The following is a 19,900-nucleotide window of genomic DNA, read 5'->3' on the forward strand; positions in this document are numbered from 1 at the left end:
TGAGTAAGTGAGAGAGAGAGAGAGAGAGAGAGAGAGAGAGAGAGAGAGAGAGAGAGAGAGAGAGTAGGAAGAGAAAAGGGAAGGTTAAGGTATGTGTGAAGTAAACACAAGCTGCCATAAAACAGTTCAAATGGTGTTGATTCATCAACCAAAGGAGTGGGAGGAAAAATAAAGAATTCATGACAGGTATAGTAATATATGGAAAATAAACATCTAGAGAACTTGATTTGAATAACTTTCAACTCCCATAGAAGGAAATTGTTGTATTTATTTTTGGTATATTAGGTTTAGTGCCATCTCTTTTGTGTGATTAATTTTTTCAGTCCAGGTTCAGTTTATAATAAGACACATTTCCCATATGAAAAAGATGATTTTGGTATAAATTCACATATGCTACTTCCCTCCCAAATTTAGAAGAGGTCCATGATTTTCCAAATCTGGAAAACAGTATTAGAAAAAAACAGAATTCTGCCTGGGAATACAAAGGTCTGGCTTCTGTGCTCTTCTCTCCATTCCCACCCCTAAGCAGCCAGTTTCTATGTACAATGGAAGATATGCAGCACAGAAGAGAATTTCAAAATAACCTTGGTGATGTCACAAGCTAAACACAGGGTACAGTGTTAAATATGTTTCCTATTATCTGCTAATGTCTGTTTTAATAAAACAGTGGGAACTAAATGGTTGCTTCTTAATCAAAACCATGATTTCCTAAACATAAGCTATGTGATTCCGTTACAAATTGCCACATATAGATCTCTTAGGTCAAACTTTTTTTTCCTTTCTCATAGAAATAAATAAACAGTAAAATAATTATATACTCTGAAAGATCAAAGTAAATAAGACTAAAACCCAGCAAAAATAAAAGTCCTCTAGAAGGAAAAAAAAGCATCAGATTGCAGATTCTATACCTAATGCTTAAATAAATATGAGAAAGTGAATAATCAATAATTTGATATCATTAACAACAGATGTAAAAACTATATACAAATGGAATTGTATAAAATTTGAAGTAAACATTCTCAGTATGCATTTTGTTGAACTTACTGTAAATATAGTTGAAGTATTTACACTTATTCTTTAAAAAGTCCTAAGTTTGTTTTACTTAGTATGTTAGCTTTCTTTTCTGTAATGATCATATTAGGATAGATTGTTTTCTTTTCTCTTTAATTTCAAAGACAGTTATGATTTACTCAGAGGTATTGAAGTTGGTATCAATGCTTTTAAAAAATAAATGAATAGGCTGCTTTTGTATGTCCCTGTTTCTAATTCTTCAAGCCAGCTACCTAGTTGTTTTGTGATGTCAAAGCATATTGTGGAGGGTGATACAATGGTTAAGAAATCACTCTTTATTATTCCACACACAGTGCTACAATGTCAGTCCCCATCTAGCTGGCTGTTTTGTAAGCTCACAATTTTGAGTTTATATCTTCCTATTGAGAACATGGTAATGGTTGCTTAATTATTGGGAGTTTTGCTTTTAGCCCCAAGTGGTGGTGGCTTACTGGATATAATCTATGTTGAAACAGAAATATTTAATTTTTATAATAATATTTCCTTTAAGAAATGTGCTTTATACAATAGTTTTTAATTTTAAGGATTTTGATCAACCAAGTTAAAAAACAAATCTTTTAAAGAAACATTTCCTTTCATAGCTGATCTTAGTCTATTATGAACTTGACTTGTATGTATACTTATTTCATTCCATTTATTACTATGCAATATTAATTATGTAGTTTACAAACACCATCAAATTCTAAACACTTCCTGGGTTCTACTTCTGTGGAGCAATCAGAGTATTAATTGGCAAGCATTTTATTAAATGCCTACTGTGTTCTAGGTGCTGGACAGGAAAATGGATAAGCAAAGAAATGCCCATATAGGATGATTCAGAATGAGGAATTAGTGATTTAATGAATACCAACTTAGTTTGTGCTTAAAAGTTTTTTTTCCTACTACCACTGAGCATTAAGCAAGTTATTTTGTAATCTTTGGGCAGTTCAGAACCTTAATTTCATTGTCATGTATGGCTCATGAATTAGGAAATAAGGGGTCATTGGAAGTTCATCTCAATGTTGTTGAAGCTGTCAAAAAATTATTTGTCACTTAATGCTATTCCTAGACAGAGTAGAATAAACCATGCTCTTCCTTTCCTGAAGTTAGAGTAGAATGCATAATTACTGCCATTTTTTTCTTCTTAATATTTTGCAAGATAAATCTCTGATTGTTAACTGCCACATTTGTGCATTTGAGTTTATTTGCAAAATATGGAAGCTGAGGTGATTTTCAAAAACCAGTGTTACTTACCATGACTGCCTTATTCCAGTAATCAGTGTTTTATCTGACCCTGTCTGATCCAGTCTTGTAAGATCAAACGTCCAGGCCAGCGAGCAGACAGTAAACAAAGCCCGTGAAGGGTTTTGGTAAACATGAAGATTAGATGTTGAATGGAAATTAAACTCCTTGAACTATTCCTCTGCACTAAAGTGGTTAAGTAGGTCGTGATTAAAAGAAATAAGTAATTATGATCATTATAGTTGAAATGATATAAAGTTACCACATTTAAAGCACCTCTTGTACCCTAAAATGATTCTGTCATTTATAAAGTGGTGGCTCAATATTGGAAAGAAAATTCAGTGTTTCCCCTGGCTTATGCCACAAGAGAATCCAGACCTTTAAACATGGTAGGACAATCACTTTAATATTATTACAATCCTGACTGAATGGCCTTGGGTCCCAGGTAGGACAATCACTTTAATATCATTACAATACTGTCTGAATGGCCTTGTCTCAGATCCTGTTCAGGCTAGATTAAAATAATAAAAGTGTGTGCCTGGTATTTTCCTAGCTGGACAGAAGATGGTTTAGTTCTAGCTATACAGGTGCTTCTTTGGTCAGAATACTGTCATTCACAACAGACCAAAGAAGCAGGAAACAACATTGTATGTTTATATAGATTTTGTGCTTAAGTATTTAAAAAGGCAAACCTGATGACCTGATCATATTGCTTGGTCTTGTCAAGGATACATTACAGAAACACCCTTCTAGTAGACTGGCAGAAAGAATTAAAAGGAATACCAGCTGCCTGTTTTCCTTGAAGTTTCAGCGGCAAGGAATACTCGGACCCAGAGAGTGAAAGTGGGTACATGCAGAGGGAGGACAGGTGAAATTGTAGGTCCTGACGTGGTAGTCCATCCTTGTGAAGGGAGTCAATCTAGCCATTGAAAACATGCCAATAACTTGCTAGTGATCAGTTCTATCTGGTCCCTTTGCCTTACCATTCCTAAAGCAAGGAAGCCACATGAATTTGTGGTAAAAAGTTATAAAAAGTACAGTGAGGTACATTCCCTTTGCAGAAGTCATCTTGTTCCTTTTTTCATACTGTGTGTGTGTGTGTGTGTGTGTGTGTGTGTGTGTGTGTGTGACTATGTCTGTTGTCTAAGGACATGCCCCTTCTTTTAATTCAACCCAGGCAGGTTTGGTTCCTGGAAAGTGTGGTCTCAATGTATGTTCTGTTAGGCATAAAATGAAGATGTCTACTTTACCTCTCAGGGTTGTGTTGATGAGTTCTATGAAATTAAAAACCAAGAACATAAAGCACCAAGGTCTTTCAAAATAGATGTTATGTATAGATGGTCAGGAGGGGAAAAATGGAGAGGGCCATCTTTTAGAAAGTTTAATTGAGCTATCAAGATTTGAGATGCCTTGGCCAATGCTCCAGGACTCCTGAATGGAGCTCTGGTGGGGTTTTTAGAATATGATGAGGCTTTGTATCAGATCATGATAAAAAGAACCAACCTAGGAGTTTGTTAAAAAGCCTATAATGTCTTGAAGGTCTGTTGTATTACAGAGGCTAATGGTGGCACAATGGATAGAGTGCTGGGTTTGGAGTCAGGAAAATCTGAGTTCAAAGCCTACCTGAGACACTTACTGGCTATGTGTCTATGTGCACCTGGGCAACTTATTTCATCTCTTTCTGCATCAGTTTCCTTAACTCTAAAATGGGAGTAATAATAATAGCACCTGACTCTTGTGATTGTTGTGAGGATCAAGTGAAATGTTTGCAAAGTACTTAGCATAGTGCCTAGCACAGAGCAGGTGCTTAACAAATACTCCTTTATCCCTCCTCTCAAAGTATCAGAGTAATTCAAAGGCATGGTTGGTTGATGTTTCAGAATCACTTTGGAAGAAGCTCTCTAGATTAAACTAGATTTTAGATTTCCCGTAAATTCTGGTCCTGTCCTGAATATTTGTGAGGAAGAGCAGATTTAAAGTCCCAAAGACAAAGCTGCTTTGTGGTATAAGTTTAAATGTTTTGTCTGTTTCTACTTCATGCTTTTTGCACATTGTCCCTGGTTTCTCTCCCCTGGCAATGAAACTACAGAATATATTTAAATTATCAGTACCTTCTGATTGGTAGTTATTATAACAAAAATGCTTTTCTGACATTAAAGTGCACCCAACTCCCATAAATAAATACCACTACTATTCTTTGTTCTTTAGTGTAGATTAGTTTAGGTATGGACATATTCACTTAGTATGGGTTTTTATTTACACATATAATAAAGTTTAATCCAGTATTCATATTTAATCTCTGAATAGAGTATGCTGCATGAATGCTAACTACATTCTATTAAGTGCAGAAAATTCTTCCTAAAGTACTGACTATTTCAGAAACACAAGAAAGAGATAAAGAGATTCTAAGAGAAATCTCTGGTTATTGACTAGTTCCTGAGATTAACAAATATTTACTGGTAATAGGACAACTCTCCTTTAGAGGCTGCATTGCATTTCTTATTAAATGTGTATCTGGGTTTGCTTATATTGTTTGAGAAAGTTAACTTTTGAGAAAGTACTTAAACCTTTCGCATTCAAGTCCCATAGAGTTCTGGTCTGTTTCCATTTCTTAGTAAAATTGAAATTATTTGTATTTTTAAACAAGCAATGAGATTTTAATTTTTATATAGCTAACATGTGGATTAATGCTCATTTGATTTAATTTGTTTCCAAGGCTATGTGAAAGAATTACATCCATTTAAGTAGCATATTGACAAAGGGAGAATTCACTGGATGTAAAATGTTAGGAGTCATTGAAACTTTGACAGAGTGTGAACACCCCATTTGTGGATTTATTGATCATATATAATCCATTCAAAATTTCTTATCCATGTTCCCTCCAAATTTCTTAGAGGATGTATTCAACCTTTTGGAAAATTTCTTTTTCTCATAATATCTCAGTGGTCTCCCTTTACCCTTCACAACTTGAATATGATTCCTTATTATATACTGAAATACATCATCCCCCTCTTCTATTAAGAACACAGCTTTATAATTAAAATAGAAATGAACTTAAAATATAATTATTATGTGTTATATGATTTTTCTAGGAATATTCCTAATGAGTGAAGGAAGTAAACTGACAGTAAAGAACAGTTTGGAAGTAAAAATGCAATAACATTCAGAAGAGAAGAATTGAGACTATAGTGTTAGTGAATACTATACTATAGTATAGTCAGTAGGATCATATTCATTTTTTTCCAGGCAGCATAATAGTTTGAGATTTTTATTACCAAACTGGCAGAGGTATCAGAAACCAAATTGCTTTACAGTCAAGGTATGTGTTCCTGTGGAGTTTAAATGATGGAAAAAGGATGCTGATAATAAGAGGAAAATACACCTAAGAAAACCAGTCATGTGGTATGATCACAATGCCCACTGGTACAGCTTTGGTTCTAGGGCTGGAAGCATTTCCCTTACAAGCCTTGTTTTATTAGGGAATTATAACTTGGCTCTGACTATTCAGCCTGAGGCAGAGCCTTTCCAAGCAAGGTCTCAACCCAGAAACAAATTTTCTTTAACAAATTTAGAGGGTTAAAAAAAAGAAACACAAAAAAACCATTTAGGGTTGGGAGTCTTAAAAGATACCCATATGCTGAGCTTTGTTTTCTTTTGCCCTCTAGTCACTTCAAACTGCTTACATTTTCTTTAATTATATTTAGTGAGACCTTTTGGTAATAGTTTTTTTTTTATACTACTGGATTGATGTCTGAGAAGAAAAGATACTGCACATGAACCTAACTTCCCCCAAACCCTATTTGTCTTAACATTGAAAAGATTTCATATTAGAAATCAATTTTCTCCCCTAAATTGTCTCTCTACATGAAAGCAAATAGGAGTTTTTCTTCAATGATTGAGTCTATTTGACTTTAGGACTACAAGATATTGTTCTAGTCTGTCAGGAAAACAGTTTTATTTTTTGTAAAATAGGCATCGTATCTAGCAGTAGGGTGATGGTGGTACTTGGTGGGTGAACAAGATTGTCAATCTCCTTAACTCTTGACTATTCCTTCCCTTGGCTGTAACTTTGACAGATACTTCCTAGCCCCATCTCTTTGGAAGCATTGCTTTTTTTTCAGATTTAGGTTTTGTATACAATGGAGAGGAAAATGACAAAGGACTCTCCAACTGAATAACTAATCTAGTAAGGGCTCCTAAAACTATTAACTGTAGATTAATAAAGTGATTGCCTAACAGCTTTTGACCATAAATTTCTAGCTTAAGAAATAAAATAAATATTTAAACACGGAAATGTAAACAACACTTTTAAAGCAGAATAAGCTTCCTATATCTTTCAGGAAGGCATTGGGCTTCTCTGTCCAAAGAGAGAGGAGAGAAAAAGGAAGAGAAAACAAAAAAAGGTTCTTGGCTCAGGTGTTCGAAGTGCTTAGTAGTTTTTGTAATGCAGTTTGGTCTTCTGTCTTTGAATAATTTGACTGCACCACTATGGTCCTAGAATCTTTTTACCTACTTCCATTATGTTTCCTTTTGCAGCTTCTGCTTTAGTTTATGATATCCTCTCTAATCCCATAATGCTTCTTGGCTTCCCATTCTCATTGCTTAGTTTGGGAAGAGCTAGTACATCAGTCAAAATTAGGTTCTCCCAGTGTCAAGATAAGGGCAAATCTTAGAGGGTTGAGGAGGGGAAAATGATAAAGAATTTCTACAAATCTAGCAGGCATTCATCTTTACGGAGTCCTGTTACAAATTATGTTAATAGATTGAAAGGAGCTGGTTGAGCTCTAGCTTTGCTCCATGTTGATTTTCAGCATTTGATAGCTATGATCCTCCTCCAGTGTTTTGAGTTTTTTTTTTTGAAATTATTTTTGGCAGTGTCTGCCCCAGATGGATTGTCCTTTGAATTCTGGTTTGACTTTAAAGCCTTCAAAGAAACACAGTATGTTTACAAAATACGTAAAGAATATTAGCAAAGTCTCTTGGATGCATTATTAGGAAAAGGAAATTTTAGAGGTAAAAGGAACCTCAGATATTATCTAATTCAACTGTTTCTTTCTAGTGATGAGTCCTAGGAGGCCTTAGAGGCTAAGTGTTTGCCAGAGGCCATAGGGCTGTCAAAACCAGGATTGGAACCCAGGCCTTCTGACTCCCAGTCCACTATTTTTACCTAATCATTCTGTCATCCTAATATGGCCTTTAAATCATGTGTCAGACCTCTATGTGCAAATTAGTTTTTTTAATATACATTCAATTTTTTCAGCAAACGAAACAAGGAAATATTGAGATTAATATAAAGAGTTGATATCATTTCCTGCTGATAAGGACAACATATATTTCTAAAATACATGACCAACTAACCAGATATTAAAACTATGCTATGGAATTACATCAGCTAATAATATATCACATACTTTGGTCAGATGTTTTATGCTCATTTACATGGGCCTGACATCTGGATCATTTGGAACAAATGGCTGCCCATGTTTTCATAGGCATTATTCACATAGTGAATCTGGTCAAATTGCTGAGTCAGTGGTCTAACTCTTTTGGTTGTAATATAAACAAAATTACATTTTACCCCTAACTTTGCTTAGTTCATTGATATATCTTCCTGAAAGATTCCCTTTCTGTATGTGATCTACAGTATATCTTTATCTGACAGGCTCTTTAGACACACATCTACATACACGAGCCAATTCTTATTTTCTCAGAGCAACAAGGTTGCTCTGCCTTTTGGACTTGGCTCCACTGATAAACAGCTGGACAAGTCACTTAATCTCTCTCAGCCTTAGTGTCTTCAATGTAAAGTGGAGATTTTGCTTCTCTCAGTTGTAAAGTCAGTCAATAAACATTTAAGTACCAGATACTATGTTTAGCACTTGGAATACAATACAAAAAAGAAAGATAGGCCCTATTCTCAAGAAGCTTACAGTCTAATGGAGGGAAGACAACATATAAAAAGGAAGCTAAAAAATAATGGGATCAAAGAAGATATTTGGTTAGATGGCATAATGGAGTTCATTTCAAAGTAGGACAGCTGGATGGACAATGAAGAGATGCCTGGCTTGGGAGCCATGTTTAAATGGAGGCTTTGGAATGAGTTCTTTGCTCTTATCAGTATTCTCTGGAGGGAACTTAGGATACTAATGAAGTCAACTTCCTTTGTAAACTTTAAAGTTAAAAAGAAATTGTTTTCGTAAACTCAAGAGTTACTAAATTCACCATATCATATTCAGTTGGGGTATTGGGGCTGGTTTTGACCTTTCCTTACCTCTCATAGACAGTCATTTACCTGAACCTCTGGATTCCAATTCCACAGTAATCTGTTCTTTCTCTCTTCTCATTGTCATCACCATTATGTATGCCTTCATTCTCACCAGAATTGTTACTTGAGCCTCCTAACTGGACTGCAACTCTTACCACTCCAGTTCATCCTTCTTCTTACTTCCATAGTGTTTTTCCTGAAAGAATGACATGACTATGTCATTCAGCTGCTTAGAAATATTCAGGGGATCTTTACTGCCTCCCAGATAAAATCTATACTCTTATGCTTGGAATTTCAAAGTATTTTACAACCTATTGCCATGTTACCTTTCTGGCCTTATCAGTCAGTTTGTGGTTGTTCACTCATTCATACATGTTCCGGTCATCATGACCCTCTGGACCATAGCACACCAGGCCCAATACCGCCCATAGAATTTTCTTGGCAAAGATACTGAAGCAGTTTGCCATTTCCTTCCGTAATGGATCACCTTTTGCTAGAGTTCTCCGCTATGACCTGTCCTGACTGGGCATAGTTTTATTGAGTTACGTAAGTTCCTTTGACCTGACAAAGCAGTGACCAAGGAGGGATATCAATGAGTTAGACATTGTTTATTAGGGCCCTATTATGTGTTTCATAATAATCCCCTTTATTAAGGTCCAGAAAATTGAATATCTCTCTGTTTCCAGATATATTTTCATACCTTTCTGCCTTTCCATAGACTATTTCTTCTGCTGATAATACTTTCTCTCCTATTTTTCACCTATTGAATTTCTTTACCATTTTAAAAAGAATTCCATACTAGTTTTTCTCTGATACCTTATCTATTATCCTTGATTCATGATGGTCTTTCTCTTCAGAATTCCCATAGCATTTTGAGTGGGCAGTAATATTTTGATGTACTTCATATGTAAGATTGCATATTATAGCTACTGTAGCCCAGTTTTTGTCTTATTCTGATACCAGATTATAAACTTCTCAAAGGTATAGGAGTACCCTATCTTTGTTTCTTCCCAGTGCTTAACACAATGTGCTGATCATGGTAGTTAGTTGATAAACATTTATTATTCTATAATTATGCATGGTACCTGTTAGTAATAATATTAGTGAAACCTTTAGCATAAATTTATGATGATTCATAAGCACCTTAGACCAGTGATGGGCAAACTTTTTAAAGAGGGGGCCAAAGGAAAGGAAATGCTCATCTGTCAGTCTGTTTCTAAGGCAACTCTTTCGAAGTTTCATTGTACTGTATCCTACTCATTGTATTCGTCAGATTAGGAATAATGTCACACAGGTTAGATGGAACATTTCAGGGGGTGGCATCTGGCCCATTGGCCATAGTTTGCCCATCACTGCCTTAGAGGATGAGGGAAATATTTTTTTCTTAAAAGATTCTCTAATTTCCCTTTGTATTGTATTCCCGTTCCTCTCTATTAAACATGAGAAAATTTCTTAAAATACATCCTCTTCAGGCAGAAAAACTGCTTTTGAAAACTAAAACCAGTTATATCTCAGGAGAAATTTCAAAAGGGTCACAATGTAATTATTTTCATTAAAAACCTAGGATTCTAATACTAACATAGTTAAAAGTCAGTCATGATCCTCCAAAACTTTTTCTTTCCATTTATAATTTTATTTTATTTTTCTTTAATAATTTTTGTTTTTTAGAAAAGTTATCATGGTTACATGATTCATGTTCTTACTTTCCCCTTCACCCCCACCCCCACATTTATAATTTTAGACTTTTGTAGTGGATTGTTTCTCAGTGGAAAGATACAGCTTAGAGTGAGGAGTATTTGGGTATTTGAATTTTGACTTAGATAATTTGTTAGCTGTATGATCTTGGACAAGTACTTAGCTTGTTTAAGTATGCATTTCCTCATCTTTAAGAGGGGGATAACAATCATACTATCTACTTTGGATGTTGTTGTGAGGGAAGAAGTGAGCTGTGAAAAATGAAAGCACTTTGTACATGTGAATCGCAATTGTGAAAATATTTTCTTTGGGGAAGGTGCTTTGGGAAAAATTTATGTCCTTTGAATAAGGAAGCAAGTGTTCCCAGGGAGAAATTGCCTTGTGAATACCATCACTTCCCTCTTTATCCAATGTAACTGCTTGCTGAAAAGCTATGAGCTAGATATATTGCTGAGATGATAGTCCAGAGGAGTAAGGTTCAACAAGTGACCTATCTCAAGATCCTAAACTTACAAATTCAAATTGAGGTATTTGAAAGGAAAAATTCTTAATTCTTAACTTTCAAGTTTCATGAAAGTTAATCTCTGGTTTGCTTGTTAATCAGTAGTAACTTTGAGTCCATGAAAATAGCATACCCAGGAGCCTGGAGAAGGAGAAAATCCATTTGGTTTGGATCACTTATTTTTAGGGGCTAGGAATTATCCAGTCTAAATGAGAAAGATTCATTCATCTATTCTAGAACTGGCTGACTGGTTCTTTATGGCTTTTAAGACAATCCATTGTTCAACTGACAATTCAGTTTTTCTTCCTTTTGGGTAGATATTTGGTGCAATTTTAAAACTTATAGCATAGATTGACTAAACATCAACTGATCAGTGAGATTATAAAAAAAAACATAGGCTATTCTTTCCGTTCTCATGGAGCTTATGCTCTTACAGGAAAATGGGATATGTATATAAGTAACTAGTAATAAAAATAATTTGTGATAGGGACATAAAAGGGAAGTAAACAAAGTACTTATTGATGTGGAGAAGGATCCTTATTGTCTACCAGATAAGCACAGGAGGCTTCTTAGGGGACTAAAATATATTTTCCATCAATTCTCTATCTTGTAGATACTAATTTATGATAAGTGTAGAAGCTCTTAGTAGGGAGGCACTATTCTTGCTCCTTTTTTTGAGGAAAAGGGAGGTATTCCCAGTGTTTATCACAATTCCAAGGACATAATAAATGCTTATTGATTGCTTGATTGAATTTATGTTCAAGGTAGTGTTTATGCTGAGCCTTTTAAGAAACTAGAAATGGTGAGGGAGTATATTTCAAGTATGAGGGACAGGCAATCTGGGCAAAGGCATAGAAATGGAAAATAGAAAATTGTGGAAGGGAAAGTTTTTTTTAAACTTTTATCAGTCAACAAACATTTATTTAGTAACTACAATGTGCCAGGCATGATACAAAGAAAGGTAAAAGAAAGCCCTTGCCCTTAAAGAGCTCACAATTTGTGGGAAAAAATGACACATAAAAAAAATCCTGACAAGTAGAGGGAAGAAGGTGAGGAGAGGGAATCCTGCTAAGGGATATGTTGAAATCCTTCAGTCAGTTGTTGCCTTGGACTCCCTTCTTCAATGGAAGATCTGGAAGAAGGTCTCTTACTTCAATCATTATCAAATAATTATAATAACTAACATTTATATAGCCCTTATTATATGCTAGCCACTATACAAAGCACTCACTTTATAGTTATCACATTTAACCCTTATCTGAGAGGTAGTGCTATAATTATCTCTATTTTACAGAGGAAAAAACTGAGACAAACTTAAGTGACTTACCCAGGTTCACACAGCTAGTAGGTAACGCTATATATGAAATCAAATCTTTTTGACTCTAGGCCTGGCTCTCTGTTCATGATGCCACCAGGGTCTTGGGGTACTAGGGTGTGAATTTTAGGGTTGGTTCCATCTTATAGGAAAATGAGTTTCTGGAACCAGTATTGAAGTCCAAAGGGGAAGCCAGATGGGAAATGGTGAATAGTGTGACTAGGGCCATCGTCAGTAGATTAGAGAGTGAGGCAGAAAGGAAATGAACAGCATAGCTGTGGTTTCTGATGATATCAATTTTATGTAGCACTCACCAATCACTGAGTGGGCCTTAGGGTGGTCATTAACCAGGCCTACTCTGGATGGTTAGTATGAGGAAAAATCTCAGAATTGGTCATTTCTCTCATTCACTTCCTATTAATCATATTGCTATATGAGCATAAATTTCAGGACTGATCCAATCCATAGTTAGACTTCCTTCAGTCTGCAGTTTACATTGGAACAATTTTTTGATGACAATCACCATTTTGGAACTGAGCTGTCTCTTACTGGTGTTAGAAATGAGAGAAGAAATACCAGGACTCTTCATCCCTTTCATTCATTGGATAAGTAGGGTTCTGTCCTCTCTAGTCCTGCTACAGGAAGTGATAGACTGGACAATCACTTGAGTTCTTCTAGGGCTCTTAAGGGATGGGTCAGGCATCTGGAAAGAATTCTCTTTGTAAGTCATTCCTGCTTCTCTGGGTAGCTGAAACATCTGTTTGATTTTAATATATGGATTCTGGTTGATCTAGACATGCAGTTTCTAAAACTGTTTCTGGCTATAGACGGTCTTCTTGACCTTATTTTCTTTAGTAGAACTATCAGTCCAAGTCTTGGACTTGGGCTCTGGGGATAATTTTTTTGCTATGAGATTCTATTGAATTTCCAGTGAGTATAATGGAATTCATCTGGACTCTGATGGATCTTTCTTTGGGAGGTTTCTCTTTTCCTTAACCAGGAAAGAATCATATACTATGATACCACCATTGTAAAGCTAGATAGGTCATGACCAGGTTTCCTAATCTGAGTTTGAAAGGGAAGTCTTGAAATGGTTCATAATTTCCCCAGGGAATTGCAGTCTTCTACCTGTTCTGAGGTCAAGTGCAGAGAGTTGAGCTGAGATGGGAGCTGAGCTGAGCCGAGCAAAACCAAAGAGGAAGTTCTGATGGGAAGTTTTGAAAATTATTTTGTGTTTACATAGATATATCTGTGATAAAATTTTAAATATTTTTGTGACCATTCACAATTGTTTTTCTATCCCTCTGAAGCAGAGATGGAATTTTTTAATTCAAATTCTTTGAGGGCCCCAGATCTCAAATAATTTGCTCAAGAAAACTGCAGAACTTACTATTATCTTCTGGTAAAGAATTCTTCTTAACTTAAGTTTCTCAAAAAGTTCTTAAAGGAAGCATTACAAGCTAAATTAATAATTGCATTTCTTTATAAACCAATGAGTCATAGTAGGAGCTCTGGTAAAAACATTTCAATCAGATTGGAATCAGCTAGAAAATTCAACCTGTTTTTAGCTGTACTCTTATAACAGTCAATAAAACATTTAAACAGTTAGATACCAATCAATCAACAAGCATTTATTAAGAGTCTATTGTGTGCCAGACTGTGTACTGTGATTCAGATATTATAATGAGTGAAACTGTCCCTACTCTGGAGGAGTTTATAAATGATTAGCCACTTGATTTTAGGAATATGTAATTAGCTTGTATGAGATTAAGTATTTGATGAGTGAGTATTATAAATTGAAGAAATCAATAATTTCTTATGAAGTTGCTAGAATCTCAGAGGACAAAAATGAAAAATGAAAGATGAAATAGCAGAAACTTTCCTCAAAAATATAAGTTTAAAAACATGACTCTTGAAAATAAAATGACAATGCATTTTTTTTCGTGAAGTTCCAATAATGACAAGTGTCAGGGTAGATACATGTTTACAATTGAACTTTCTAAGTATATTAATTTTCCTATAATCATTTAGAATGTTTATCAACCACTGAACAAACTGTGATGTTTGGTTACATCTATAACATGATTAGGTGAAATGCTTAGTTAAAAGTATTCCAATAAGCATTATTTTTCATTAATCTGTTTCCCACTTCTCTTTTAAATTTTTGTTAAAATTATAAATATATTAGCTCACTTTTTTGCCAGAGTAATAGTATCTATAACCCCATTGAATCTGTCTTTGATAATTTGGGGTTTTGTAGTATTTCAGGGTCCCCACCTTGAACAACAAATTTTATTGAGTATCTGTATAGTTGTAGACTGTGTAGGGAATTAGAATTATATAATTTTTAAAGTTGCAAGGTAATGCTAAATATACACTGTCCTTAAGACATTTTCTAGAATAGTATTTGGAGCATCTAGGTGGTATAGTGGAGAAGGTTGGACCTGGAGTCAGGAAGAGCAATTGTCCTGAGTTCAAATCTGGCCTCAAATACTAGCTGTGAGACTTTGGGCAAGTCATTTAACCCTGTTTATCTCAGTTTTCTCATCTGTAAAAAAAAAATCTAAACAAGGAAATGGCAATCCATTATTTTTGCCAAGAAAAACCCCAAATGGAATCACAAAGAATTGGACATGACTGAAAACCATTGAACAATAGGAATAAAACTAATTTTTCTTCCTTATATTCTGTTATTATCTTTTTTTTTTCATTTGAAAAAAGAGAATGGATGGGGTGGGGATGGTAGATCCTAATTTAGTTAATTGAGGACTTTGGTTAGTTGGGTGCTAGTTAATTGAGAATTTACTATGATTTAGAGAACTACTAATTAGGTGTTTTAAAAGTTGCATTATGACTGAATTGATAGGATGACCCTTAAACAATGAATCTCACCTTTTACTACTGATTTCTATAGTAAAACATACCTAATTTGCTTGCTTAGAATAGCTTTCGTGAGAGCTAATGATATGTTTGTAAATGGTTTTGAGCCTTTCAGTTTTGACTGACTGGTAATCACAGGTTACTGTAATACTATAAAATATAATTAAATTGACTATTACTTTAAAATAAAAGATTTCCACTTAAGTTCATGGTGGTTTCTTTTTAATAATTGAATTTATAGATTAAATAGGAAAGCTATGGATATGAAAAAGTAATACACATGAATGCAAGGAAGAAGCTGCTTTCAGATTTATAGAACAGTATTCATTAAAAGTATGATAAGATTGTTACATAAACAACTTGGACATACTGTATACAGCTCAGAAGTTAACTACACCCAAGTATACCTTTGTCTTATTTCTCCACTTATTATTTTGACACTGGTCACTAAAATAACTTGAACTTTTAAAAATGTTTTTTGCTATCTAAAGTGACATGAAAACCTTGAAATAGAATGTAGTTTTTGAAGTAATGAAATGAAGTAATGAAATTCACCTTCATTAGTAATTTTAAACCAATTCCCACAGACTATTTTAAGTCTCTGTCTAATCACTTAAGAGCTTAGGCAGCTTAAATCATATGAATGCTCAGCAGTATTCCAGAGCACATTTGTTCTAGATCTTTGAATTTGAACTCAACGGACCTCCATTCAGATCCTGCTTTTCTTCTTAGTAGCCAGGTGACCATAAATGGGAGTCACCACCTTTCTGAGCTTTAAGGGTCCCGATCTGCAAATTGGCAATAATAATGCTTGTCCAACTTACCTCATAGCGTTATAAAGAATGTGCTTTGTAAGACTGAATGGCTTATAGGAATTTGAGAAATTGCTCTAACCTTGAAATTCTATATATGGCATAGCTTCCATCAACCAGCTGTGCAGATTGAGAGAATCCCTCTGTGAACTAGAATGGTCGTAATATAATGTCTCTTGAGTTACTTGGAATGTCCAGTCGGCAATGTGATTTAAGTCCTGTGAAGTTTGATCTGAAACAAAATCTTTTTGGATTCCCCTGAGTCAATCAGAAATACTGAGGAGGCCCCAAACATAGGAAAGTTCACTAGGGCCTCTATTTAGTTCAAGATGCTGTAGCTAGAAGATTAAGGATTTTAAAATACAAGAAAATGATCTAGACACTGACAATGGAAAACAAATAAACCTATGAACCTATTTTACTTACCAAATGCATATTTTACTATAATCATCAGGTTTACTTCTAGTGTCCTGATGCAGTAAGTTGTCTTTTTGTCCAAGTCTGATGATTCCAACAAAATTATGAAAACATTTATAGACACTACATTTAATTTGAAAATAAAATCTTCAAAATGTTAAAGCCAAAAAAAAGATTAAAACAGCTCCTCAAAATATGTGTCTATGAATGAAATAGGAAATGACATTTGTCTTTTAAAAAAACATGTAAAGGAAATTAGCATCTATTATTACTTCCAGTTATAAAACATTCATTGATCATCAAAAAGTCACATCCTTATCACTAAATGAATCGTTTGCATCATGGTTACATTCTGGGAAAAAAAGTAGTCTGAGAACCTGGTTATGTAATGATATGGAGCATTGGAGTAAGATTTTCAGAGTTCAAATCCTGATGCCAATATTCAGTACTTTTTTGACTATCTGAATGCTGAACCTGGTGACAGGAAGAGCAATTGTCTTGAGTTCAAATCTAGCCTCAAATACTGTGAGACCCTGGGCAAGGCACAACCCTGTTTGCCTCAGTTTTCTCATCTGTAAAATGAAGGGCTACCTCTATCACAAGGATATGATGACAATATTTTAATGTTGCCTATGTACTATTTTTATGATAATATAAATTCTCATCTGAAATATAAGCTTTTAAAAAATCATCCCTATGTTGGTTGATAAGAGTAGTAAGCTTTTAATTTTTAAGAATTCTGCAAAGTTCTGTTGAGGCTTTGTATAAAGTAGAAGTATTTATTACCACAAAATGTTTTGGAACCACTTCTTACTCTTACTGATTCTTTGGCTCAAGTGTGCCATATTGGGAGAGAATAGACATCATAGAAGACGATTAACATTGTATTTTAGAAAGTGAGTAGTATTAAGTTAAAGAATGCAGGGCTCCTAAAAGATTTTTACCCCAAAACACCAGTATTTGGGAATTCCTTAAAAAGTCATGTCATTTGAGTAGAGAGAAAAAAAATGGTAGAAACTTTTGCTTTTGAATCTTTTTAAGATCAAGCATCATCATTTATTGCTTTAATTGATCCTGACTCAGATGAAAATATATATTGTGATATTTTATCCATCTGGTTAACATGAAAGAGGGTGGCTCTAGAGATTGAACACAAGGCTTGGACTCGATGACTCGTTTCATTTGTATAATGAGAATAAGAATTTCCTTTTGTAGAATCTGTATAGGTTGACTCAGGATCTCATAGCTCTTTTGAATTTTCATTATTCGAACTGCTGGGTTTGGTTCTAAGAGCACTTAGCTCTACGTTTAATAAGTATGCATTCCTTAAATAGGATATTGTTGAGAGGTGTTGCTCATAAAAAATATGATCACAAATCCTCAACAAGTTGCACTTGCACTGTGAACTTTCATTCACAAAGGAGTACTACCATCCAAATAATTTAGAGAGGATTAAATTAGAAATTGAGCTTTAAAAATTTTTGAAGAAAACTGTTGACTACCTGAGTTGATAAAATATGTCAGCTCTTTTTCTCTCCCCCCACTTTCCAGCCATTTTATTTTATCAAGCAAGAGCAACCTTCCCACCTTCTCATAAATTTACCCTTTTACTCACTAAGTAGATAATAAAATGATAATCCATATTAGAGTAAATTTACTTATATGTAGAGATATCTTATGACTTATATCGATAAGATTTTTTTTGGCCTGCATTTTTGTCCCAATCATTGTTAAAAACAAATAACTATTCCTTCAAATAATGTTCTTCTATAAGCAATTAGCAATTGAATAGATAGATGAAAATATACTCTCTTTTATAGTTATTTATGGTGGTATTCACAGTTTCTATAATAGTAGGTAATGATTAATTTCATAGGAGATATTGTCTTTGTCATTTCCTGATAACCATGAACCACACTATTGCTTACAAACGCCAAGAAGAAGAGAGCAGCTGGTGCTTTTTATATGAGAGTAACCCAGGGAGTTGATTGAGCTTTTGAATGTGGAAAGAGTTCATATTTTATAGCTGTTGATTTTTCTCTTAATTATTCAGTAAAATTTATTCCTGAAGTAATTTCAATAAAGTAAAAGCAGTCAATTATTTTGTTTTGGAATCTTTTCTAGTATGTTTTAGTTGTGGAGGCTTTTTTACATGGGTGGAAATTATTTTCCCACATAGTACTTCAAAGGTGCTTTCTTCACTGAAGGTACACATTTTTAGGTGGGGAAAAAAGAAGTCTGTTTGAATATACACATATGACAATAACATGATTATTCAATATTAGCTATTTTGGCAACAACTATGTGATTTAAAATAACAAAATTTCATTTTTATCTTTTGACAGTGGAAAGAGTGGAAAGAGAAAACCTTTCAGACTATTGTGTTCTGGGCCAACGTCCAATGCATTTACCAAATATGAACCAGCTGGCAACCCTGGGAAAAACTAATGAACAGTCTCCTCATAGCCAAATTCACCACAGTACTCCAATTCGAAACCAAGTGCCCACATTACAGCCTATCATGAGCCCCGGTCTTCTTTCTCCCCAGCTTAGTCCACAGTTGGTAAGGCAACAAATAGCAATGGCCCACCTGATAAACCAACAGATAGCTGTTAGCCGACTCTTGGCTCACCAACACCCTCAAGCCATCAACCAACAGTTCTTGAATCATCCCCCCATCCCAAGAGCAGTTAAGCCGGAGCCAACAAACTCTTCAGTTGAAGTTTCTCCAGATATCTACCAGCAAGTAAGAGATGAGCTGAAGAGAGCCAGTGTCTCCCAAGCTGTTTTTGCTAGAGTGGCTTTCAATCGTACACAGGTATTATTTTCTTTGCTTTTTCACTTGCATCACAGATGTTAAGGGTTACATGATTGGTTTATTCTGTGGTAAGAAAACACCTTGGAAATCGTAGTCCAACATAAGCACTATAAGTCCTTCAATATGAACAAGGTAGGTTTTAAGCACAAATAACCATAGTTGGTGGCTTCACATTTCCTAATCAATGATTATATTTAATGGCAACATAACATAAATTAATATTATTTATAAATTAATATAAAATATAAATAGAACATTTATAATTTAATTCCATATTTTTATTCTTTATTTATTTAATATTATTATATATCATTTTAAAATTATTTAATGTTAATGTTTAATATTAATAAAATATTTAATATTTTAATAAAATAAAAATATATAAAATATAAAGAACTTTTTAAAATGATTTGATGATGAGTTTAATTCAAAGAAGGTTGTGAATATTTCTTTTAATTGCTATATTTCTCTCCATAATTGACTCAAAGTCCTTCATCAACATTGCTCTGGTCTATAGTAATCAGAATTAAATTTAAGAAAGACTAGTTTTTTCCAATAATATTGTTACATTCCAAATTAAAATCCGAAGAATGAATTTAGAATCCAATTTTGTATTTTCTTATATTTATAATATGCTCTGTTTAGATTCCATAAATTATCATTTAAATGCATGAAGACACATTATAATAAATAATAGATTTATATTAAGTGCTTACTATGTTCTAGGCCTTTAGATAAGCACTGGGGGCAAAAATAAAATTAGACAAGATAGACCTTTCAATCAAGGATCTTACTTTCTAAGATGCAGAGGAAAATAGATAAAGGAAATCTCTGAATGCAGGTATGGTATAAGTGTAGAGATGCCTGGAAAGAGACATTAGATGAAAGCTGTCTTATCAGAACT

At 34.2% G+C, this 19,900-nt stretch overlaps 1 protein-coding gene across 1 annotated transcript in view; it reads left to right on the forward strand.

Annotated features, from left to right (window-relative positions):
• Positions 1-19,900, forward strand: part of SATB2 (SATB homeobox 2) — a 234,964-nt gene that overhangs the window by 104,045 nt on the left and 111,019 nt on the right. The window contains exon 7 of the mRNA XM_044669668.1: positions 18,524-18,996. Coding sequence (XP_044525603.1) covers positions 18,524-18,996 — 473 coding nt within the window. The remainder of the gene's footprint in view (positions 1-18,523; positions 18,997-19,900) is intronic.

This window comes from Gracilinanus agilis, chromosome 3, assembly GCF_016433145.1.
Source record: "Gracilinanus agilis isolate LMUSP501 chromosome 3, AgileGrace, whole genome shotgun sequence".
Classification (NCBI taxonomy): domain Eukaryota; kingdom Metazoa; phylum Chordata; class Mammalia; order Didelphimorphia; family Didelphidae; genus Gracilinanus; species Gracilinanus agilis.